Source organism: Porites lutea, chromosome 12 (assembly GCF_958299795.1).
Source record: "Porites lutea chromosome 12, jaPorLute2.1, whole genome shotgun sequence".
NCBI classification, from domain to species: Eukaryota; Metazoa; Cnidaria; class Anthozoa; order Scleractinia; family Poritidae; genus Porites; species Porites lutea.
The window spans coordinates 23,226,224-23,251,087 of NC_133212.1; the positions used below are offsets into that span (position 1 = coordinate 23,226,224).

Consider the following 24,864-nt stretch of genomic DNA (forward strand, 5'->3'; position numbering starts at 1 on the left):
TTTGCCGATTCTCTAAACCTATCTGAAATTTTATGGCCATTGCGTGCTTTATGCTAAAAAGAGGATTGTTCCAGAAAACTAAGTACACATTTAAGAGCACATTATACCCATGGGTTCAGTTGAAACGTATTTATCTCGAAGGATTACTATAGCTCTTCACCCTAAAACGGGGAATCCAAGACAGTCTTAGATTCTGGATTTCAGGCTGTGGATTTCCGATTCCAGAAACTATATTCCGGTTTCGTTGTTAGTGGAAATTGGATTCCGGATTCCATTCGTAAGCGGTATTCAGATTTCCTTGAGCTGAATTCCACATTCCAAGTCCCAGAATACCGGATCCCTCCTTTAGGAGTTTAACTGAATTTTTGGACAAAAATAATTGGTTTTCAGAGCAGTTTTCACAAAACATAACCAGCGCATCCATACCGGGGCATCGGCGATTTTAGCTTCCCCACGTTGATCTGGATTTTCATAAAGAAAAAGCCGGTGATTTCTTATAAAGTCTTGACAGGAAGTAGCTAAGTACACGTTTTCGACTTGCCGAACATTTTTATCAAAACGATCGAGACTCGGTGCACAACCATAGAAAATGAACTCAACTTTGCATGCGAATAGAGCTGTAGTGTTTTTCTGTGAAAGGATGGGCACCTCACCGAGACTTTTTTTTTTTTAAAAAAAACGACTTAAGGGCCTCTCTAGACCACCGCATACCATACACTAGTAGAAGATCTGACATTCTACAACAAAAGTATTGAACGCGCTTAATACACCTGAAGAAACCTGATTTGATACCTAAATCTAAAGTCAAAACATTTAAAAAGGTTACAAGAAACGGAATAACGAGAGGACTGTCCGTGGGAGTAGCCTGTTTCAGGCGTTCATATAGTGAAACGCAGAGTTCAGATGGTGGCGGGGGGAGGGGAGGGCGAGTTAAATCGTACGTGGGGAAAAACTAAGGGAAAAATGAGAGGAGACTGGGGCGAGAGGTTCCCTCCCCCTTACCCTCCCTAGTCGCACCTTGTTTTTTTTTCCTCGTCAAATTGTCGCCCGCGCCCTACTATTTTAACGCATGGAACAGGGTAGCAAATTTGGAACTGCCATTATTTTAATAGATATCGCATGAATAATCTTGCTTGCTAGTATGCTATTAAAGACTATAAAATGCTTGGATATCTGAGCTATTTAGAATTAAAATTAGAAAACCTTGTCGCTATTTGATTGGTTACTTAAAATCTTGTGATTATCAGCCAAATTGCAGTATTTTTACATCCTAGGTGTATTTTACCAATGGCTATCAATCAAAGCCCGCACGACCACGCCTAGTCTACTATGGGGGTTATCTAGATTTATGTTAATACGAAGTATTAAAATTAAATCCCCTGCAAAACTGAAATGTTTTTAATTAAAAAAATTGACAGAACACCATGGTGACAACGTTCGATGGATTGCATCCAAAACAAAGAAAAAAAAGAATTTTTTATGAATTTCAGACATTGTTCTAGGATTTAAGGTGTCAAACACTTGGTCTCAAGCTGCGATGTTTCGATGCGTTCACGACACCTCTATCAGACAATTGATACTTAAAAAAACCAGTGGTTCAAAGAGCATCCGTACGAAATAGGATAGATTATCAGACGGCGCTCCCTTTGCATGGTCACGTTTGTCTTTGAGGATCTTCAGCGTTTCTTAGCGAAGGTAAGTGTTATTTCTTTAGGACACCACAATTTTAACAACCTGTCAAATTTTAACCACACATTTTACTGTTTTTAGTGTGCGTACTTTATAAGTTTATATCTTTACCAGGACCTCATGACTGCTCCTGCTTCGGACAAGAGCGTAAACGTTAGCTTTAACAGTCTCTAAGCCTAGGTGGCAATTAATCGCAAGAGCAGGAGAAGGGCCCCGCGCGCCTTCGAGAACCAAGGTTGACAACAGCATAAAATTATCTAGATTGATTCATTTTACTATTTATATATCATACCTTGAAGCGGAAGAAAACTGACCTGTGGAGCTGACCCAGTCTTCCTTCCCCGGGATGTAATCTGGCTCGTTGCTTGCTAGCACGGATTTTAGATTTTTTAGCTGCATGAACATATATTATATTTTATGAGAAAGAAAGAAAACAAAAAGAATTTGAAAATCTGTGCTAACTATTCACTGCTTTAGGTGGCAAACACGGGAGAATAACAAAGTATAGGAGAAAATGAATTCTCATCAGAATTTTTCCTTTGTTTGATATCAATCCTTAAGCTATGTTCTCATCACCTCGTTTAAGTCCTTGGAGACAAATATGATACCTGGCCTTAATTCATTCGAGAGCTGATATAAAAAAAAAAAGCTTCGCAGACCATTCTAATCTCGACGGCAACTCCCTCTAGTCACGTCTACATTTTGAGGCCTTCGTTGCAAGCCAAAGGTATGCTTTCTCTATTTCATTCTTTTATCGTCCAAACCAGTGCTAATCTTTTGTATTACTGCAGTCTTGTCATAAATGCTCATACTGCAGAAATGGTCTGAAATCTTTATAACGGCGGATTTGCAAGTACGAATAATTTTAACAATAAGTTTGAACAGCTGTTTGTACTGAAATGCATTCGTTTTAAACTCTTAAGTCGGTTGGTGCTGACTGCCGAAACGCATGCCGTTTACCGTTTTAAGCTTGAGCCGTTTGGTCCGCAGTTAAGTTCCAAAATGACTAGCTCCCTTCCAATTACCATACTAATCGAAGTAAGGCCCTACATTGTATTGTGCTCTACATTCTAGGTGGTTCTAACGTTCGCGATTCTCCCTAAGGTGTGACCATTTCAACGAACGTTTCTCGTCATCGTAGCTCCCAGTCGATCCTATCTCACGTTTCTTGCACCACTAGAGAAGAACGTGTAAAGATAAGGGACTGCTCGCTCGTGTTTTTTTTTTTATTTTTGTGGTTAGGGACAAATATTAAAATACATCTCGGGGGCGGAGGGTACTCCCTCATATTTGGCTTATAGGTATGTGCCGCCCCTAATGGTATGGTTTTTGCGTCATTTTGGTCTGAAAACGGGTACAGACTTTCCCTATTTCGGTCTAAATTCAAGTATGGTTTTCGAGGAAATGCATGAACGTATTTGTCGTTTCAATTCCAAATTGATGAATAAGAAAGAAAGAGTAATATGCGAAGTCGAGGTAGATTTTAAGAAATCTTTTTGTTGGCGTTCTAATGTAAGTAATGATAACATAATTTCTGACCACGCCAGGTCTGAAAACGGGTATGGATTTTACGAGGATAGGTCTGTAAACGGGTGTGGAAAAAAACAACTTTTTGATCCAGGATTTGGAGAACCGGGTGGCACACACCCACGACGAATTCCCAGCAATACCCCCCCGGTAAATTCATAAGTGTGACCTCTTCGGTGGTACTTTCCTTTTCTTGTCTATTAATCTTATTATTTTTGTCAAGAGAACATAAAGTTGTCTTTTTTTTTTAAGTAGGTTGCTGTCCCTCAAAAGAGCGAACATTGAATTTTCAACGGAAGGGTCGAAGCACAAATATTTTCGCAAATTACAGCGCTCCTAGAAGCTGTAGTCAGCTACTGCGCGAGCTTATAAAATCTTGGATTAAAATTTACTAAACTGAGCAACAAGGAATGGATTGATGACAGATCTTTTACTTTCTTTGCAAAATCTTGCGTAAACTTACTACGCGCAAAGGCCCCGGGGGGAGTTCCCAGGGGAGACTCCAGGGCTGTGTAGCTATTTACCACTGAAAAATCCATTCAGTCTTGGACAGCGCTAGCGTGTATAAATCAGAGAAGGGAAGCTGCTAAGACAAACTACAAGAGTTTTGATTTTTTAGGCTATAATTACCATGTATATACTTCAAACTCAATTTTTGTGACCGATTTCATAATCAGTGGCTTTTGAAGTAACCCCCCTGATAAGAATGGTCTGCGCAGGAGGCTATCGTCGATCAAATTTTAATAAACAAAGTGAATTCAAACTCTCCGTTATAAAATAGCCATAGCTTAAACTGTCTTCTTTTCAAAATGTTCTTCGAAATTAAAACAGTCAGTAAAACAAGGTTATGATATAAATTTTTTTCGCGGCATTGAACTGAATGCCAATCAAAGGCCGCCGTGGTAATTCTAATATAAATGGAAATAATTGAAAATGCAAAATCCTTTTAATTATAGATTGTATTCCCCTAGCTATAGTTCGTACGTTTCGGGGATTAAATATAGCTGCAGTCAGTGAATTTTTCATGATCTTTGAAATTGACTGATCCGTCATTGATGACTTTCGTTCAAAGTTTTTTTTTTTCACCGCGCGCTTATTGAAAAATTGTTACCAAGATACATGTCTTAAGTCAGAAGAATTTTGTACCAACGGGCTTTGTTTAATCTTTGCTATTTCTATTAAAAGATTGCAGAGACGCGCGACCAACGTGAATCTTGCGCGAAAAAAAAAATATAGAATTTGCATTAAATTGTGATTGAGAGCAAAAATGTTTTCATCCTAGCTTATACCTTTGAATAGATTTGATATATTGCCTTAACTGAAATATATCTTTTCCGATTATTTTAGAGGACTCACTCTGACTGATTGAGAAAGATGAGCTCTCAGGTAAGCAGAGAATTGTTTATATGCAGACCCAACTTAGCATGGTATGCCATAGTATTTGTTCAAAACAAACCGCTGCGGGGGATTAGTTAAGAATGAGTCCGTCATCTGATGTCTCAGAGGTTGTTAAGGAAAATGAATGAGAGACAGACGGGGTGAGAATTACCTCGTGTCATAGCTACATGTACGGTCCCAAAAAAATGCGGCCAGAAGACTTACCTAAATTTCCGGAACAGAGGTTGGTGATCGAGCTAAGGCTCGCTTACCCATCAGTGTGTAAACTTTACTTGTACCTTAGAAGTTCCAAGGGGAATGGCGGGAGGAGTCGGGACAGATGGCTAGTTCTTCTAACATCATGTTGAGGAATTCGAATTTGATCATTATAAATTTCTTTAATGTCTACCCTCTCGACTACTCTGGTCTTTTGAATATCACCACACCCAATCTCTTAATTAAACAATAAGTTAAATTATTTAACATTGAGAAGAATTGAAAAGACCACGGTTTTTTTTCTCGATTTAAGACCTTCAGAGTATCTGCTCTATTTAAAATGAAATTGTTGAAGATAGTGCCTCTAGCATTTTCTTTTTTTCAGTTGAAGACGAAATGTTGATTGATAGAGCCTCAAGTATAAAATGTGTCTAAAACTAAACCGGCCGTAAAAACGCCGTGACATGGGACTAGTCAGGAGCCCATCATTTGATGGGCTCCTGGCCTAGTATGGGAGTTGCTCGCTCCAGGTTATGAGCTTCTGTTTTTGCTGTGTTTGGAACGAAATCATAGAAGACAAGAGAAGTCATTATTCACGTTTATGCTTTTTTAGAACGAATTCAAAGAGGATGAAGTCCTGCACAAGGCTCAGCGAGGCTTATTCTTCGGAAAACCCAAATTTGGCATTTTTGTGTTAGCGCGTTACAAGGAAGGGCTGGATGTGGATCAGGCGCATAGTGGCATTGTGACTGCAGCCTGTGATGTGATCAAATACGCGCTAAAGCTGGAGGAGAGCAGTGGAAGCGGTAAGGACGAAATATTTACGGAAAGTAAAAGATTTATCTACTTAAAAATAGATAAAATAAGAGCAGTGGCGACCGACTTTACAGAATGTGGTCCATAAAATAAGGGCCGAGGCGCAAAGAATATGATTATTTAGCTTGCTAGCAAGCTCTCCATTTATGTTAAGCGAAGCGAGCGCGAGAAAACACGCGCGTAAGCGACGAAGCCCCGCCCCTCGCACTCGCGTCTCGTCGCGTCTCCTTTCGTATACTGCTCTCGCGTGACTTCTCGAGGCTTCCCCAAGTGGACAGCTCGCTCGCAGCCTAATGATTATTTTCTAGAGGAGTCTTTGCCCATCACCCCTGATTACAACTGCATGCGGCTCCTCTTTCTGAATTTCTGGACATCTGTTCGATTCAATTACTTCGAAACAACGAGTTTGTTTATCTAAGAACCAATACGTCAAAATTGATGTTATATCCAACGGTTTGTGTCTCTCAATAATTTTTAGAGTCTCGCACAAGAGCAATTGTTGGATTTGACCCAAACCAGTGGAGTAAGTGGTACAAAGATGACCCTAAGCTGGCAAATTTAGAATTAAGAGATCCGGGAAGACGTCTTGTTAAAGATTCGCAGAAATTTTTGGATACCGGTGGAGATGTGTACTTCCTCCTCAAATCAGATGTTCAAGGCGAGCTGGAGAAGGTGCTCGACTACCTCAAGAACAGGATGAAAGAATTTTGTGGCGACAATTTTGACGTAACAAAATCACAACCTCCAAGCAAGGTAAAGTGCAGTTAAGGCACGAAAATGTGTTCGCACTATGTAAGGGTATCAAGATTCAGGAATCTGGGATTTTTTTGCTTTTGAAATCTGGAATCATGGGCTTTGGAATCCAGAAAACAGCTCAAGGAATCAAAGAAATGTAATCTGTTTTTTCGTCGGTAGAAAATGTTTTTAGCCCAGAAGGGAAGTGAGATGGGATAGGGTAGGAGGGAGGGGACGGGAGGGAAGGGCAACTCCAGAATCAGTCAATCTATGCATGAATCAAAGCCAGCAGTTGACAAGGATGATGCAGTCGCTATGGCTTAACTATTGACTTGGACGACCCCTAGTTTGGTTCAGTAAAATCCCACCAAAAAGGACTATCGGTTTGACTTGTCTTTTCCCTTTTCAGAGAATTCTCCAAAACTCGTTTACTGACGGTGTGGCGAATCCCTGTGATGCTGAGAGCATCAAGAGCTACATAGTAAAGAACGAAGGTGCAGTAGCGGGCTACCCTGGCTCAACTTATCTTCTTTCACAGAAGTTTGAATTCAACTGGACAGTGCTGGGACAAATGGACAAGGTACTGACACAATTTGATTGATTAAAGTGCCGTTAGGAGATAAGAATTTACCGTGAGCGCTATGTTGATACTTGATCGCAAACTCACATATAATTTAATACGATCGGACATCCTTTACTAAGGCTTGATAAAAAAAACTTATGGAAAACCTTCTCTTAATATTAATATTTCGGGCGTAAAATTTAATTGTGGAATAAGCTATTCAAAGATAACAGATTATGGAAGATCACCGCATTAATAGGCGACAGATGCAATGGAACTTTGCAAATAAACCTTTCTTAAGCGTTACATTAATTATGCTGATTAACTCTTTCAGATCCAGAAAGAAGACATGATCGGAAGGAAATCGGGAACTGACACGTTCATTCCGCACACAGACAAGCGCGCGCACATCACGTGTGTGCATGTGGTGCAAGATGTTCCACCAGTAAACGTGCTTACGCGCCATCCGCGCGTATTTCGCGTTTCTATGCCGTACGGTCACGTGGAAAACGAACCTTCTAAGGAAGAGGGGCTGATGTATTTGCACATGTGCAACAGCGTAGAGACATTTAAAACAATTCTTAAGAACATCGCTGGTAACGACAAGGAATCCAAGTTGGGTGAAGTTACTGTTGATAAGTTGATCAGTGCTGTGCAGCCTCTTCAAGGAACTTTCTGGTATGTGCCAAGTGCCGAGGAGCTAAAGCTACCAACTCTGAAGGAAAGAAGGTAAGAGTATTTTTAGTTTCATTTATTAATATTTGCTTACAAACTTCGCCAAGAAGCCTGGATAACTCACAGAGCAAGCTCCACCAGATTTAATTATTTCTGTTTTCATGACGGGGTTAAAATACAGTGTGTTACTTTAATTTTTTGCCAAACACTTTGAAATGGTGTGTGAATTTAGTAGATCTTTTCAAAGTGGAAGAACAAACAACGCCATGCTGAAAAGCGGGCTACTTTGTGGAAGAAAAAACAACAACAGAACTAAATAAACAGCTTGCATGTTTTAATCTGCTAATTATTTCCTCTGTTGTTAGCTGCCGTTTAGAATTATATTAAATTGATATTTTCCAGGTTCGAGCTGCTGGACTTTTGGAATGTACGAAGCCCGACCAATGACTATCTGTTCTACAATCAGAGGGAGTACCTCTACCGTATGACTACTGGCGGATACAACCCAGGGGACCCCCCTAGTGACCGAGTATTGCGATTGTTAGACTATGCCTTTCTGCAATGGAATGATCAGTGGTTCAAGCGCCGTGAATTCCCCAAGTATCCCCATCTTTTGGAACGTCTTTCATCAAAAAAGAAGGAAGTTGTCCAAGGAGCTTCTATCATGATCCGAAAAGGCTGGGCCATCAAGGTACATCGTTGGAAACGCCCCATAGTAAACAACGCTCACGGCGAAAGAGCTCAATTCCCTTCACTTTACTTCCGTTTTAAAACAGTTTGCTTCTGTTGTAAAGCTCCTTAAGGGAAAGGAGGTATTTTACAAAGTTTTTTTCCGGGAGGCTCCGCCCCGATGTCAAATCCATCAACCTTTCATATTAGTACCATTTTTGACAGAAAAGGTATACCATCCATTGAAAAATGGTACTCTTTTTAAACACCTAATAACCAACAGTGCATCATTTTTTTCTTAAACCTTTAAAAATCAAGGTAATAGGCTGATTTAGCAACAGGACGGGAACGTCAGTTGACGACGGGAAAGCACGCGGAAAGGACTAAACACGACTTCCGGTGCTCAATTTGCCGCTCAGCCATTGGTCAAGCCAGTTTGTTTGATTTGCGCGCACCTTTGTCAACTGACGTTCCCGTTCTGTTGCTAAATCAGCCTGATAAAAGATAAGGAGCGTCCGAAATATTTTAATCAAAGATTCCTTTAAATACTTAAATGACAGAGCTGCCTTCTCCTTCATGAACATTCAAAATCGTGAAATCCTTACCCTTTCAGTTACCTAAAGCAGCTGAAAAAGACATTACTTTGGGGCAGTTTAGGCCACTATAGATGTAAGGTGGCTGAAATTATAATTGTTTATGTTTTAGGTGTCACTGGGAAGGCTACTTACGACAAACAAAATCTCTAAATTGGAAAATCCAGCTTTCTTTGGCCGCAAAGCTGACTCCTTTAGCATTCACCCTGATGAGATTATCGTGGGCAGAATGCCTCCTTGTTTCTCGCTGGGACTTGGTAAAGCTGTCATGCCTTATTTACATGAAGACGAGAAGATGCCTGCTTTCTTCAAGGGGCTCAGCGAGGCAGCAGGAATGGGTCACGTGATACCTGATTATGAGACACTTTTGCAAAAAGGTGTGACTTTGACTTTACTTTCGTGAGTTCTGGGGCTACTGTTGCGGAGCTCAAAAATGTAGTTTTGTCAGCTAAATTCATTAGTATTAATTCACCACAGTAAAGAGATTTTAAAATCCTTGGGGATTTAGAGAATAAATGGCTTTCCATATTTCCTTTATTTAGAAAGAAACTTTAATTTGTCATGCATTGGTTCGAATGATCCGCAAGGCTTAAATGTTTAGTAACCGATTTAGCCTCGGTAAGAACTAAATTATGGCACCATTAAATGGGATTAAATCAATCACAAATTCTAAATAAAATTTTTCTCATGTATTCAGGTTTGGCCAAGATGAAACAAGAAATGAGCGCAAACAAGGGGGACACTAAGGAACAACAAGAGTTTGTTACCTCGTGCATGCACACGCTGAATGGAGTACAGAAGTACATTAGAAACTTTGGTTTCTTGGCTGGATACATGGCTCAGAAAAATGAATTCGCCTTGTCGAACGCCCAGATAGATAACTTGAGGAAGGTATCAATAAAACTAATGATTTATTCCGTTACATGACTAGCAACAATCTCGTGGAATTGCCACTACCATCACATGTACATAAGCGGATGTATAGTAGCGGGTGGGCGATACCGTTTTAATTCCTAGGGAGGTTCTATTGGACTCCTGACTGATGGTAAATCGACCCTCCTTCTCCGCAAACCTTCAGCTATGCATCCCTGCGTATCACAACCCTATTTCCTTTATAAAGTTACCTTGAATCCCATGTTAAGTTCTGATAATCTATACTATAGTTAGAAAGCATATTAAGACTTGTAGGCTGAACGATAACTACGAACAACCTCACACTAATTTAAAATGCACGCTCGGAACTTCCATATTTACTCCCAGGCTGTTTTCTGTCTCCTAAGATTGAAGCCAGAATGAAAAAGATCGCAACTGACCGCCCTGAGACGTTTGTTGAAGCTGTTCAACTGCTCTATTCGTTTCACTGCTGTCTGCATCTCACTGGGGAGCCCACATCAATTGGCCGCCTTGATCAAATGTTGGAACCATTCGTCCAGGGGACCCCTGCTGAGGAGGCACAAGAAATAATTGACTGTTTGTTCGTGAAGCTTTGTGAGCATGCGCACCTCAACGCACGGCTGCTGAACGATTTGGGAACCTGGGGAATGACAGCCGTGCCTTATGCCAGTACAGGGATGTTTGCTAATGGGGATACTATTAACCAGTGGGTACAACAGGTGAGAACACTACATGTAACATTACATGATGCGACCACACGCCATGAAGCGACACCCACTCAAACCCCATTGGAAGCTCTCGCAAATGACCGCGAACACTTTTTGGTGTGAAAGTTTTATAATTTTTTTTATTGTTTTTAGTCTCTTCTAGGCGACCACTTGACTCATGGTTTGATCTCATTTTCCCTGCATGTACTGCGCTACTTAAAGTATACAAAAAACTTTTAGTGACAACATGACCGTGCAAGTATAGTAATGTAAAAAATTGATTGTCTGTTTCAGGAAGAGACCACATGTACTTTGACCTCTAAATCCTAACATTTTGAGCGGTGGCCTAGCTAGGTTCGACTGTACGGTGGATCGTTTTTTGCCCCCACACAAAAACGAAACCAGTCACTGGCGTATGACTACCATACTGAGCTAACTGGAATTATGCTGTTGCTATAAAATGGTGCCAACACCTTGATAAGGATAGGACGAAAAAAGTCAGATGTTAGTATTTCTCCTTAACCCTTTCACTGCCAAATGTAGCCAAAGGCAAATTTCGACCAGATTTCCAAATGTCATTTTGTAAAATTTTGAAAAACAAATAGCACCATGTGAAAGTACAGGCAGAATGCTTTCATTTCAATGGTCATAGGATTTCGTCCACATACTCAAAAGTTGGTCACCTTACAAAACTCTGTCAAACACTCTGGCAGTGAAAGGGTTTATAATTGTACTTCGTTCATTGCAGATCACCGTGGGTGGTTACAAAGCTAATGACGCAAGCGTTCCTCAGGACGGATGTAATGCAATCACCCTGATGTGTCTGAAAGCGTCACGAAGACTTCCACTCACTGCTCCATGTTTGTCTCTGAGAATGCACAAAAACATGCCCACAGAGGTAATTGAACCTAGCCATCTTCATACAGCGTATTTTTTAATCCTATGTTCAATTGCGCAATCTAAGGATGTATATATACTCTTTACTTAACGCAAATGGGAGGACTAACATATCATCTGCATTCAGTTTCAAAATCAAAAACAACCGTCGAGTCAGTCTTAAAGTTTTCGAATCGGGTTCACGAGCTCTGAATGAATTACTTCTCAGACCACTTTCCTACTGTGACACTTGCATAGACTTCAAGTTTTAATTAAAGAGCTCTGCGGAGGAATTGATCACTATTCATAACCAACTCCTGCATTTGTTTTGAATAGGTTCTTAAAGAGGCAGCTAAAACCGCACTTAGCGGAGGAGCTCATCCTGTGCTTCTTCACGATGACAGCCTTATCGAGGGCCTTCAGAAAGCCGGTACCCCAGATTTACCAGTGAGCCTGAAAAGCGCGCGAAACTATGCTTGCGACGGCTGCTACGAGCCTATTTTTCCAGGCGAGACTGACTTCTCGTTGGCCTATATAGCTCTGCTGCAGGTACTGGAAATGGCAATCAATCATGGATCCACTTACGCCTTAGCTGGTCCTGCTTACCTGGAAGGAGCTCCCCAGTCACTGCCTACTGTACCTCCAGAGGAAATAAACAGTTTTGAGCAGGTGTGAATATTCACTCTCAAAAGTCAAAGTCAAAGTCATTTTCGATTTGTTAAATGCTGAAAACATATATTGCCATGTGAAAGTACTATTCAAAAAGTTTTATTTGAATGATCACATTGCCGGATTTCATACACAGACTCAAACGTTAGAACTATGTACTGAATAAATAGTACCCCGTGAAAGCACTGCTGAGGAGGATTCATGTGAACGTTCAAATTGCAGTATTTTGTCCACAGACTCAAAAGTTGGAGCCACCTCACAAGACTCGATCATCCACTCTGGGTGTAAAGGGTTGACCTTTTGTCTCTTGTATAGTCATGCGACCCTTTCACTAAAAAAAAAAATACTCAAGCTACAGATCTCCCGCTCACAAATACCAAATATCTTGCTTAAGCCCCGTGCAAACGGACGCAATATTGTTGGATGTTACGTGTTGCGTCCGTTTACCCAACCTGTTGCATGTTGTTGCGCTTTGTTGGGAGTTTTTGCGCGAAGTTTGAAACCGGGCAAACGTTTAGCTACGTGCAAACGGACGCAGCAACTCCCAACATTGCTGGGCCAACAAGTTGGGAGTTGTTGCGTCCGCTTCCAAGTAGCTTTGCATTTCTTTTCTCTTTACTTAGCTCAAGGAATTGTTTGCTCTTCACCTGCGCGTGCGCACAGAGTACAACATTTTCCTCCTGCTAATCAACTACGGCAACATTGTTGAGTTCTGCCCCAGCCCACTGCTCTCGTCTGTCATCCGTGGCTGCCTGGAAACAAAGCGCGACATTTACAATGGAGGTGCTAATTACGCCTTAATCGGAGTGCAGTTCATTACTTTTGCCAACACAGTAGACGCACTCTACGCAATTAAAAGGCTGTGTTTTGATCATGACTCAGGAGTCATTTCTTTGTCCGAGATGGTTCGCTGTCTGAAGTGTGACTGGGGATTCAACATGCAAGAGCCATTCCACGACGACCTCGCTGGCAACACGCGTGGCCAGAGGCTATCTGACACCTACCAGGAAGTCCGAGAGAGAGCTCTGCTGTTGCCGAAATTTGGAACAGCCGAGGCAGCCGAAAATGCGGACATTCAGAATATCACCAGGTGAGCAGCCTGGAGTCAGGCAATATGTGTTTTACAATACGTTTTGGTGGTCTCTACGTTTAAAAAGCCGTGGCTACGTTTGAACGTCCTTTTCGATATGTTATTGTGAGTGGATCCTTAGTGATATATATGAAGATATATATGCTGCAAACAAAATTCTCTGTGTCATTTGCGAGGCGGGGTAAGGATGAGGCAATGACAGTCCTTGGTGCTGTGGGGTTGCACATCACCGATCTTATTTTTTTTTTTCAAGCAATTAACTGATCTATCGAAGAAAATTACAAAGTTTCTTGATTGCTAGCACCACGCTATTCCAATAGATTGCAAGAACGTTGTTATTTTTTTTGTTAAGCCATTTGTCGTGAGGACTAAAAACGAAAAAAAAAAAAAACAAGCGAGAAAAATGTAAGAGTCCTCAAGCCTATGGTCAATCAACCAGCGACTTCAGTGCAACACCCCGAGTTTTCGAGAGGGTTAAGTTTGCGAGATACGTATTTCTATTTTAATATTACTTATAATAAGTCATCTCTACCTTCCCAGTTGGTTGGCTGATCAAGTTGCAAATGTGACCAAGAAGGTGGCCCGGGATGCACCAGATGGTCAACCGCTGAAGGACCTCATCAGCGGCTTGAAAAAGAAATACTCAGTTCCTGGAGCACCATTTGACGTTCTGCTACCGACAGGATCCGGGACATTTGAAGGATACGTCGGGTGGGGAGCAGGATGCGGTGCATCTGCTGACGGACGGCGCTCGGGCTCACCTGTTGCATCCGACTTTGGTGCCGCTCCAACCCCATTAGACAAGCCTGCAATCGCCAAAAGCTCGGAAATATATAAGTAAGAAAGCATTCTATATTAGGGACCGGATATTTAAAGGTTGGATAGCGCTTTCCACCGGAAAAAATCGCTATCTAGTGGACAACGCTATCTTCTTTTTAAACAACCAGGACCAGGATGTTTATTTGAGGCAAAAACCTTTAACTTTTTTATAGAAGAGTTTGTTCTCGTTTAGATCGATTAGGTTCTGACTTTAGTGTTTGAGAATGACATCCTTAAGTGCCACCATTCATATAAACTTTATCAGCAGTACTTTCACTTGGAACTGTTTAGTATGTTCTTTAGTGGATTTATAGCTATTGGCTATTGAGATGATTTCATGTGACTATTGTAATCGAAGCTATACAGAATTACTTTCATGTGGTGAGGGGTGAAAAAAATGCTGCTATTCTAGACTACGAGTAGTCCCCCATTTTTCCTCAGGGATAGTAGAGCGAGCGAAACGCGAGCGCGCGTGAAAATCACCCCACGCGAGAAAAAGCGACACGCGGCGGGGAGAGAGAAAAATGAAAATTTCTCTCTCCCCGCCGCGTGTCGCCTTTTCTCGCGTGGGGTGATTTTCACGCGCGCTCGCGTTTCGCTCGCTCTACTATCCCTGAGGAAAAACGGGGGACTACTCGTAGTCTACTGCTATTCTGGTACTGTAAATTATTATCGGAAAAAAGTTGTACATGATCCCAGCCAGATATGCGTTTTCTTTCTCTCTTTTTCCTAATCTAGGTCGATGAAGTGCTGGGATTTGCCTTCTATCAAGGTTGGTTTTGCTAATGGGGCCGAGATAGGTCTGAAGATCGATGAGAAATTCAAGGAAGGCGATTTGGTCACCTTCTTGAAGAATTATGCTGACGGAAACGGCATCGGGGGAAATATCATAACAAGTAGGTTGCTTATAAAGTACACAATGGAAAATAACACTTCAAATAAAAGCAATGTTCTGAAATGACTTGGTTTGAAGCCTGACAAAAATTCTTCGCTATCCGTCATATCGTCACTTGTCTCCTTGGCTGATAAGGCATGAAACACTTTCTCTCGTGGTTAACTGGGAGTTGAAGCCAAGACGTTTTTGAGCGACGAACGTCCTCTGGAAGTGAGGCATTTTCCCTTTTAATATGCCTTGACCCTAACAAATTTCAAAAACGTCGTTGCTAAACTCCCTAATAATTATTTCATAACCAAACGTAAGGGTAAACCACTGTCATCTATCTAATGTGTTACATTTTTACTGCAGTTACCTGTTCCGACCCCGAGACCTTCTCCAATGCTCAGAAAAATCCTGAGAAGTACGATCTGATCCGTGTGCGTACAGGAGGCTGGGGCGAGTTTTTCATCACCTTCTTCACTGCTCATCAGAAGCACATGGAAAGGAGGCTTTACTATCACGTGGCCTAAAGTTCCATTCGCAGATACCGGCTTTTTTAAATCTGGAATCAGGAATTTGCTTACTAGACAGGATAATGGTGAAGTGCAATTAAATGAAATCCAAAATTCAATAAATGCAGTAGTGAAAACTGACTGATCATACGTGTTATGTTTTGTCCCCAACCAAAAACTACATTTCTGCTTTGAAAATTACAGAGATATCAAGACCTTGACAGTATACTTCAATTGATTCGCCCAAAGTTTTTCTACTTTTGAAAAAAAAACTGCTAACGAGTCTAACGGTTATGAAACCTGTTAGACTCCCTTGTTATATGTTTTTGTTAGCTTTTTTGGGACCTGACCGTAAACAAAGTTGAATGGCATCCCTATCATTTTGAACTCACTGACCAATAGAAACATCACATAAATTTATTCAGTCACAATTTGTGAACAAAAAACAAAGGATTGTACACGATCAAGGAGCTTCCAACATAACCTACAGCACCGTTGTTTTCAACTTTGATGTTTGCCAGTTTTCATAACCAATCTCTTCTACTGACCATGAATAGATAAAAACGCTTTAGAGATGCCACTTTGTTGTTCGGAAAATAAACAAACCTTTTTCGAAAAAATTGGTCGTCGAGCACTCCTGGTCACATGCATAGATTGCTAATACCATACCTTATCGTGGTTTCATTAAAGACTGAGCTAGAAGTGCAGTTGATTTAACCCACGATGAATTGCCTTTTCAAGTTGTCGCACGCGCGCGGTAACTTGTTTTTCCCGCTTCACTTACCTGTATTCTTAATGTGGTACTGATTTGAAATATTAACATCACTCAGCTGAGAATAATTGTAACTTCTGACACCCAGAGAGGTGAGTGCCGCGACTGCCTCTACCTCTGCTAATGTGCTTCGATCGGTTTATGACAGTAACATATTCTCACTACCAACAACACACATGAATCTACATTGAGATATGGAGAGGTGAAAATGGTCGCTGTTCACAGGGGTGGACAGTGGTACATTCACATGCTTTGAAGGCAGTGCACCGTGTCATGCCTGGAGAGGAGGGAGGGTGGGTCGCTGACCGCCCTCTGAGATGTTATTAGACAAATGCACACAACAAGAAGAATGGTGGTATTATATACAACGCTAGGAATCGTGGGATATCTATTGATATGAAAATATTCTTGCTTTATTTCCGGTACTGAAAATAGAATTCTAGGTCTCAAATGTAGTAAAATCGTGTGACGTCAACACGCGGCTCCCTGCTGATTCCTGAGCAGGTCAAAGCCCAACATGTGACAACTAAAAAGGCAGTTTATCCATCCTTGCAGCTTAAAATATTGTTTAATAAAATTTGTTAATCAGTGGAAAGCAAACAAAGAAGGCCCTTTAATAGCTTTTCTTTGACCAAAAAAAAGAAAGAAAAAGATTGTTTATTACTACCGCTAACTTAGTGAATTGGCACCTCTCAAGGTGCATGACTAATGAGCCTTTAATTTAAGTTTCCCGGGAAATGCAAAACTAATATAATTTTTAACGTTAAAGGAATGTCAGAAAACGTGCTACGATGTCATTCGTGAAAGAATAAATCGGATTGTTTCTTTCACAAGTTCCCCCGGCTTAGATCTTCAACTTAGACATTTTATCCTTCACTTGCGCGTTCTAAAATTTAATTGCTTTAAGTTGATATTGCTTGAAAAAGGTTTTATTTGTTCACAGGATGGATGATTGATGAATCGTCCACACGTCAGTCGTACGTATTGAACCTTGAATTTACTAAAAAGTAAAAGGTCAATTTTAACCAAATTACGTTTATTATAATCAGTCGTTTGTCCCCACACCCATCCTTTATATACTCTCCTATGACTTAGGTTCAGTCATTTTGTTGCAGATTCAGTGATGGGCATGAGAATAAGCTAGAATAGACTATTTTTACAAGCTGCATTCATAGTTTCACACGTCCAAATTAACGAATTCAAAGGAAACGTGACTGTCTGAAAAAGTGTTTGCCAACTAGACGTCCTATTCACCATTTACTGTCTGAACTTTAACATATTAAAATTAAAATGTGCTTTTAATTGGTTTTCTTTGTTTAACGTTTTACTGAAGTCGTCTGTAAGTTTGATTATACTGTCACTGGGCGGGGACAGCTCTATATAGTTTCCGGGTGGTTCAAGTGAGACCTCTTAGCTGAGCTTCCAAAGACTACAGTCACAACAAAACCCCCGTACAATTACCAAATGGCGCAGCGAAAAAAAAAATGGTTGAATTTCAGCAGCTACTAAAATAACACTTTGATTTGCCTCGCATAAGAATACTGGAACCGTATTACCGAGAACTAAAATTTTCAGCGAAATATGTCCTTCCCGACCCTTAAAAACTTATTCAGGACCCCGTTTCAACATATCCAATGTATTTCCCTGAGACTAGACTTTGTCAATCTAAAGGTTGAAAGTGGTTTATTTTATGCAAAAGATCTTCAGTTGTTTGTGCATCTTGAGGTGTTAACACCTACAGTTACAGGCTACAAAGAGGTAAGAAATTTCAAGCTGGGTGTGTCAAATGTTAGTGGTACTGACTAACATTCCATTTATAAAAATTCGGAGTCAAAAATCTGATCAGCAGAATCGAAGATGTAAGTTAACAGAATTGAAATCGCAAGAATGATTGTCAAAACGTATGGTTCCGTCGTTTTACGTTTAATGATAACTAGATTGTGGGAGTCGCAAACAGAAGCGTATAATCCATGTACCTGTGAGAAAGGAGAATTGTTACTCTTAAAGTAAATCTGGTTATAGATATATAATTAAAAATAATTCTCATAATTTTAACTTCTCGTGTTCGTTATACTTCAGACTAAAATGTTTATCAGTTGCGTATTCCTCTGGTTAGAACCTGTTTTGGTGTAAAGGCGCCGAAAGTTTTCGAAATCCAAAATGCATAACTGAGGTTTAACAACACCAAGGGAGGCTTCAACTAGAGTATGGAAAATGTGCCGATGGAATGAATAAAACACAGACTAGCGGGCCTAAAATAATGTACTTTTAACGACTAATTAATAATTGCAATTACTATTAACTTGCTACGTGGCGAAAGAAAACAAAAAAGAATTGCGCTGGTATATAAGACTGTTTGTCTTAAAAACGAGCAAGCCATGTTAATAAGCTTTCATTACAAAAGTAGCTACAGAGATAATACAAATCGATTAACATTGCGTGTATTTAATATTTTTTCCTTACTAGCAATAGTCACCATGTTTTCCAAATACAAGAAAACGGACAGAAAAGGAGGCGAAAGAAAGCAAAAGGGAAAGGCGCATATGTACACGTACAGACGGAGTGTCTTCTCCAAGCGAACTGCTGAAACAAAGCCATATGCTGCAGTGGGAGCGTGGTTTTTGGGGCCCAAGGCCGAGAATGCGAACATCTTCACGGAGCTTGCGACTAAAGCCTTCAACGCTCATTTGCAATTCCGCAAAAGGTAATTGAGATCTTTTTCTCTTTCATTACTGGCCACATAATCATTTAAATATTAAAGAAGGGAGAAACTTTTATTGTTTGAACTGTTTGAGTTCTAAACCCTCATTACCAGAATTGTTCTGCATGAACATGAATTTGCTTAAAAATAACTATTGGTAGAACGTAGTTTCTTTTTCCTTCAAAGCTTAAATGAAAATCAAACGAGATATACACGATGAGTATTGAAAGTTAAATCTCACTTGCAACTCACAACTCGGCTGAACTTCCTCTTTTTTTTATAAATTATTTTCAATTCTTTGAGCTGTTTCTGATTCGCACTATGAGCAAGGACATTATTTTTGGTTGAAGATGAACTACTAACAGGAATTCACGCATTTGGAATTTATTTGCGCTTGACGATAGGAAATCCAATCGTAGCGTCCGAATGTCTCGTCGAAGTAGTCAACTCAAATTAAATCAATATTACTAACAAGAAAAAGTTACTATACAATATCAATTTTGGTTGAGGCTTTGACAGGCAAATTTTAACTTGCAATTTGTGTTCCATATGCGGCTAGTCTGCTTCGTTGCTTGGATGCGTGATCGGTGACACTTCCAAAATGTAAGTTACATATTTTAACAAATATATTTCTTTTAATAACCAGTCACCTGACCTATTTTTTTCGCGCAAAGTCGAGGTGTCGGCGCTAAGGTAAATTAAATAATCAAAACAACTGAACAAACAGCAAATGCAAATCAGTTTCGATTGATCATTGGATCATTGTTGGCTTAAAATAATTATTTTTCCCCTGTTATCTTATTGCAGTGTTGGCGCACAAAACGGCGACCACCAAATTCTCTTCCATGCTCGGGAAGAATTTGCATTCATCATGTAAACGATTGGATGAATTGAAAAAACGAAAAGAAAAGTTAACAATTACAGCTTAGCGAAGTCAGGAAAGGGGTGGGGGGTCGAGCGGAACCCCGGGGAGGTACTCCCTATAATGGGGGAGGGGTGGCTCCGCCCGAAAAGGGGTACCTTTTCGGGCGTCAGGTATACAAAAGAGTAGGGATGTCACTAGTTAAGGTATACTGAAAAGGGTGGGGGAAATCTGTCATTTCGGTCGGTAAAGAGACCCAGAAGAGCTAACAGATGCATTTTATGGCTATAAAACAGAGAAAACGTTCTGGTTTAGTGATTTATTCATGCTTAAGAGACAGTGCATTTACAGCAGCTAAAAGGAATGCAAAGTTCTAAACAAGGTGTGTGAAAGGGGTACCATTTGTCAATAGAAGGTATACAAGGATACCTTTTCGGTCAAAAATGGTATGTAAAAAGGGTGGCTCAGGGCGAAGCTTCCCCGTACAAAACTTTGTTGAGTACCCCACCCCCGGCGCGAAACAATACAAACAGGCAAACAGGCCTAAGGACACCAATACCTTCGGTTATTTTTTAACCCTTCGCCTACAACTGAGTTGAGCCTAATCTGGTTATGACAGTTAAAGTCAATGGTTGTTTCGCTAGCTGTCATCCACTACAAGATCCACTACGTCCAGTACCGTTCTCAAAGATGCATTACAATTCCTTCGAAACATAAAGCAAAAGTACAAAACATCACTACGGAAGCGCCTAAACAAAATAATACAACAAACGTCAGATCAATGTTCAGCGATAAGTACCCAGTAGCATGTGTACTGCAGCCGCGAATGTTCGATCCATTAAAACCTCTCAAATCCACTCTTGGAATTCACTCTCCACTCTTTTCCACGACGAATCCATTCTTATAAGTTACATCTTATGTCTTTGAATTAATCACAATTTCGCTTTACTGAAAGGTACGATTTATGAATAATAATTATCAAGGGGTTCAAACGAGTACGTGCATATGGAATGTCACGAACTTTCGCACGTATTAGCGAAACAATGATAACAGGCAGGTACAGGTGGTTAAGGGCGGTTAGGTGTGGATGGGTTAACAAAGGGGATGTATAAAGTAAGATCTAGAAAAGCAATTTCTACTTCTTCCACAGTTATTTCCCTTGCGATCCCCCTTACGTGACAGAAGAAGTGAAAGAAGCGAAGTCTTTCAAACAAGCCAGGCATAAAATGGAAGAGGAATTGGATAAGATACAACAGGATATGTACAAGTCAGTGCCTTTCTTCAGCACAAGATACAAGGTTGGTTGACTTGTGGATTGTGTATAGTTTGTTGTTTGACGTCCATTAAGTAAGCTTTTTATAGCGTACATGACCCATGACTTTCTTCAGGTCCATGTTTTCTCACAGGAACCCTCAGGGTCTGGTAGACTCAGTGTGAATCCAGTTTGAAACTGCAGTTTATTCTGGCCAAGTTTTATTAAGCAAGAGTTTTCATTCATTTCCTTAACTTCTATAATAATCCATTTTTCATTCAGTACCCTTAATTCACATGGTGTACCCTCCCAGCTTCTATGCAGGCTTCCTTGCCATTATCATTTCAAAGATTTGTAAAATAGAATATAATGTCTATTCTCTTTACTACATATATTTTAAATTTATTGTGTTTTGCCAATTATAAACGTTCAGCTAATGGTTAATGGCAAAATAAATCAATGAAGGAATGAATGAATGAATGAATGAATTATAATTCAAAAACTCATTAATGATTCATAACGAAAAAACAAAATATATTAATGTTTAATGAGTGTCTTTATATCTGATAAGGACATAGCTAAATTTTACGTCCAAGTTTTTAGACCAAAATAACCCCAAATCTAAATATTAGTGCAAGAATGAGTTGATCTATATCAGAGATTTTGAAGCCGTTCAAAAACCTCACAGTCGTGTATTATCAGGTTTAAAAACTCGAGGCGAAAAACACTCCTGCTCGTTTTTCAAAAAGTACCTAAAGCGTATTTGACCACGATTTAATCTCATCTATTAATTCTTGTAAGTGTAAGGGTAAATTAACTTGCAGGGACACGTGATCTGGGACACCAATGTACCAGCTAATCTTGGATACATAGCTTCAATACTGTGGCATCAGAACAATTGTATTCAAGAGGCAAGCCCTGTAACAAGGATGTACGAATTAGAGGCCGGTAGTGACTTGTGTGAGATGCTGGGGCTGGATCGAAATGAAAGTATGGGACATTTGGTAACTGGAGGATCAGTTGCAAACATTGAAGCCATGTGGGTAGCTAGGAATCTGAAATTTTACCCACTGGGGCTTCAAGAGGCTTTGATAAAAAAGGACAAGTTAAAAGGAGCACGTGAATACGAGGTAATGTTAGAGAACAAGAAACCCCGCACGCATGGTTTGCCATTTCTTAAGAAAACTGCCACCAAGATCATTAAACAGTGGTACCAAAAACCTTTAAATTACATCATTTGCCTTTATTTCATTTCCTCTATGTAACACACTTTTAAATCCTTAACAGGCTTTTTAACGGACGTTTACTTTTTTTCTCTTGGTACAATTTTGTTAAGGTAGCTTTAACGCCAATCCAAACTGTTTGGTGGATGATTTCGTCATATTTTTAAAACTGAGCATGAAAACAAGTTTCGCTGGAAATGGTTGAAGCGAGAGCTAAAAAATATGAACTGTTGAAGATTTAGCCGTAAACATTCTAGTCTGTGTCAATTTTGTCATGTAGACGTACGAGAATAGTTCTACTTTTTGCTCCGTGTAAAGGAAATGCCATGGTAAAACCAGTCAGATGTAGTTTCTTGGCAGGAACGTCATGTTAACATTTGTCGTTCAAAGAGCCATGCCCAAGAAAATAAATCTATATTTTGAGTTAATAGGTTTATAAAGTCTGAACTGAATTTTAGATATACCTGCCTCAAAAAGGAAAAGACGTTCGTCTTGTGAAAGCTACGACATGGGAGCTACTTAATCTGGATACTGATACAATTCTGAAGATGCCATCCGATGTGAGCAAAAAAGCCGGTATTAGCGAAGACGAGCTTAGCATTCTTTTGACAAATCACCTCTACGAGTGTATTGGTATCACTGAATTTAACAACCGTCACGGGCTGACCCAGAATCCTTGTGTTGTGGCAGCAAGTACCTATCACGTGTCTTTCGACAAAGCCATGACCATTCTGGGGATCGGAAGAGAAAACCTTGTGCAAGTGCCAGTGGACGAGAATGCTCGAATAAAAACAGACGGTAAGTATTTAGTATGAGAAGAAGTTTGATTATAAGTAGGAAACGCAAACGCCCTATCAGACACGCTCACATTTTTTCACAACAAACTTCAAGCTCTAGTTGGCTGCGAATGGACGCTCCTACCAGCACGCCTTGCCGCCTTGTGAGGTCTCTCCGTCCATTATGTCAGTTTTAGTTTATTAGGTCTCTAGTCACTATAAGTTGGATTGATTTCCTGAAAACATGACCGCCTAGAGTAGCGTAGCTATCTGCAGGCATGTTAATATTGTATTTCAAACTTTGAAGACAAATAAGAAAATGTATGTAGGGGGTGTTGTTAGTCAGGGGGCTTAATGGGGCAGTGTTTGTGTAAACGTCAGGAGAATAATTATAGTAATCCACTCATTACAACTACTCTGGTTATTCTTCATTATCAGTATTACTTGATGTTCTGAATGATAAGTTGAAGAAGAAAATTCCTGTAATTAGCGTGATAAGCATCATGGGAACAACGGAAGAGAGTGCTGTTGATCCATTGAACAAGATCTTGGAAATACGCGATCAACTGAAAAAGCAGGTATGACAGTCTTTTTTCAACATATGCTCTAAAAACGTTATCAACTTTCTGTTGCTTTTATTTCGAGTAAATGAGCTTTTACAGTTGTAAAATACAGAGCACACCAGACATGTAGACAGTACTACTAAAGTTCACACCCTGTTCAAGGCATCTGGACCAGATAGACACCCTGTTCAAGACAGTGACTAGTGAAATTGTGTACCCTGTTCTAGACTTCGCCTAGTCCTTGTACGGCATTTCCCAGGCCTCCTCCGTCAATTCACTTCGGTGACGTATCTGAGGCTCGGACCACGTCACCCGAAACGCATTGGCCGCACGGAATAATAACGCCAAAGGACTAGGCAATTCTAGACTCAAGTCCTTGAAAACCATACTCCAGTCGGCGGCGCATACCCGATTAGGCCAAGTAAGGGAGTGCTCTCCCCAAGGGGGGTATACACAACCCATGAATAGCAATCATGTCTTTTCTTGATCAGGGGCTCAATTTTAGCATCCACGCGGACGCTGCCTGGGGAGCTTACTTTGCGAGCATGCTACGGGACCCACCAGCAGGCCTATCCAAGAAGAACGTTGAAGACGAAGGGTTTGTTCCTGAACTTTCGCTCAATGAATTTGTCATCAAGCAGATGGAGGTATTTCTAGCCCTTAACCCTTTAAACCCTAACATCAAAATTCAGATTCTCATTTGATTCAAGTGCACTTGGTAATCTTAAGTCGCTCTGTAGAACACATGGCTTCACACTTGTTGACAAAGTATATTACTTGAAGTAAAAGCTGTCAATCTCTCCCTTCATTCAGGGAGAATCTTGGAACCGCTGAACGTACACATAGTGCAAATGGCTACCATTTCTTAATGGTCAAGTGTGTTCTCAAGTGTAGTGTAGACCATACTTGGCCGCGAACTTCGGCTTCTTTGAATTTCGAACGTTTCCATGGTTACCAGATAACGTTGAAGTAGGTACATTATTTTTACCCCTTCACACTCAAAGTAGGTTCCAAGTATACTTGCATTATACTAGAAGCTCTAGTGTGAAGCCAACAAATTTGCATACCTCGACCTCTAAAGTACAGAATGCGATTTCCAATTCATAGTTATTACAATTACATGTACAAATTATCTGTCTATTTGTTTCTTGAAGAAAATTAAAGAATGTGACACTATCACTGGCGACCCACACAAATCCGGATTCTGCCCGTATCCGGCCGGGGCAATATGCTATCGCAAAAAGGAGCTGAACAACTTTGTCAACTTCACGAGCGAAACAGTTTATTATCATGGGAAAAATAACCTTGGGGATCTGGGCATTGAAGGTTCAAAGCCTGGTTCGGCTGCCTCGGCCGTGCATATGGCCAACAAGGTAATCGTTTACTTTGTTAATTTTATATTTTGAGAGAAA

General features: G+C 40.4%; 2 protein-coding genes across 2 annotated transcripts in view; both read left to right on the forward strand.

Moving 5' to 3' along the window:
* Positions 1-1,582: 1,582 nt before the first annotated feature.
* LOC140921450 ((2S)-3-sulfopropanediol dehydratase-like) lies at positions 1,583-15,444 on the forward strand. The gene is made up of 16 exons (XM_073371449.1): positions 1,583-1,695; positions 4,564-4,602; positions 5,423-5,615; positions 6,104-6,378; positions 6,770-6,940; positions 7,257-7,651; positions 8,000-8,288; positions 8,972-9,236; positions 9,557-9,750; positions 10,140-10,472; positions 11,209-11,358; positions 11,673-12,005; positions 12,629-13,095; positions 13,636-13,932; positions 14,653-14,810; positions 15,161-15,444. Exons 2-16 carry the CDS (start codon positions 4,591-4,593, stop codon positions 15,319-15,321), a joined length of 3,693 nt encoding a protein of 1,230 aa, XP_073227550.1. The 5' UTR covers positions 1,583-1,695; positions 4,564-4,590; the 3' UTR covers positions 15,322-15,444.
* Positions 15,445-17,494: 2,050 nt separating this feature from the next.
* The window catches only part of LOC140921452 (L-tyrosine decarboxylase-like), a 14,406-nt gene continuing 7,036 nt past the window's right edge, over positions 17,495-24,864 (forward strand). Inside the window, exons 1-8 of the mRNA XM_073371451.1 lie at positions 17,495-17,833; positions 18,542-18,779; positions 20,789-20,936; positions 21,715-22,020; positions 22,572-22,911; positions 23,328-23,467; positions 23,944-24,099; positions 24,607-24,825. Of these exons, the coding sequence (XP_073227552.1) occupies positions 18,553-18,779; positions 20,789-20,936; positions 21,715-22,020; positions 22,572-22,911; positions 23,328-23,467; positions 23,944-24,099; positions 24,607-24,825 (1,536 nt within the window). The 5' untranslated portion in view covers positions 17,495-17,833; positions 18,542-18,552. The remainder of the gene's footprint in view (positions 17,834-18,541; positions 18,780-20,788; positions 20,937-21,714; positions 22,021-22,571; positions 22,912-23,327; positions 23,468-23,943; positions 24,100-24,606; positions 24,826-24,864) is intronic.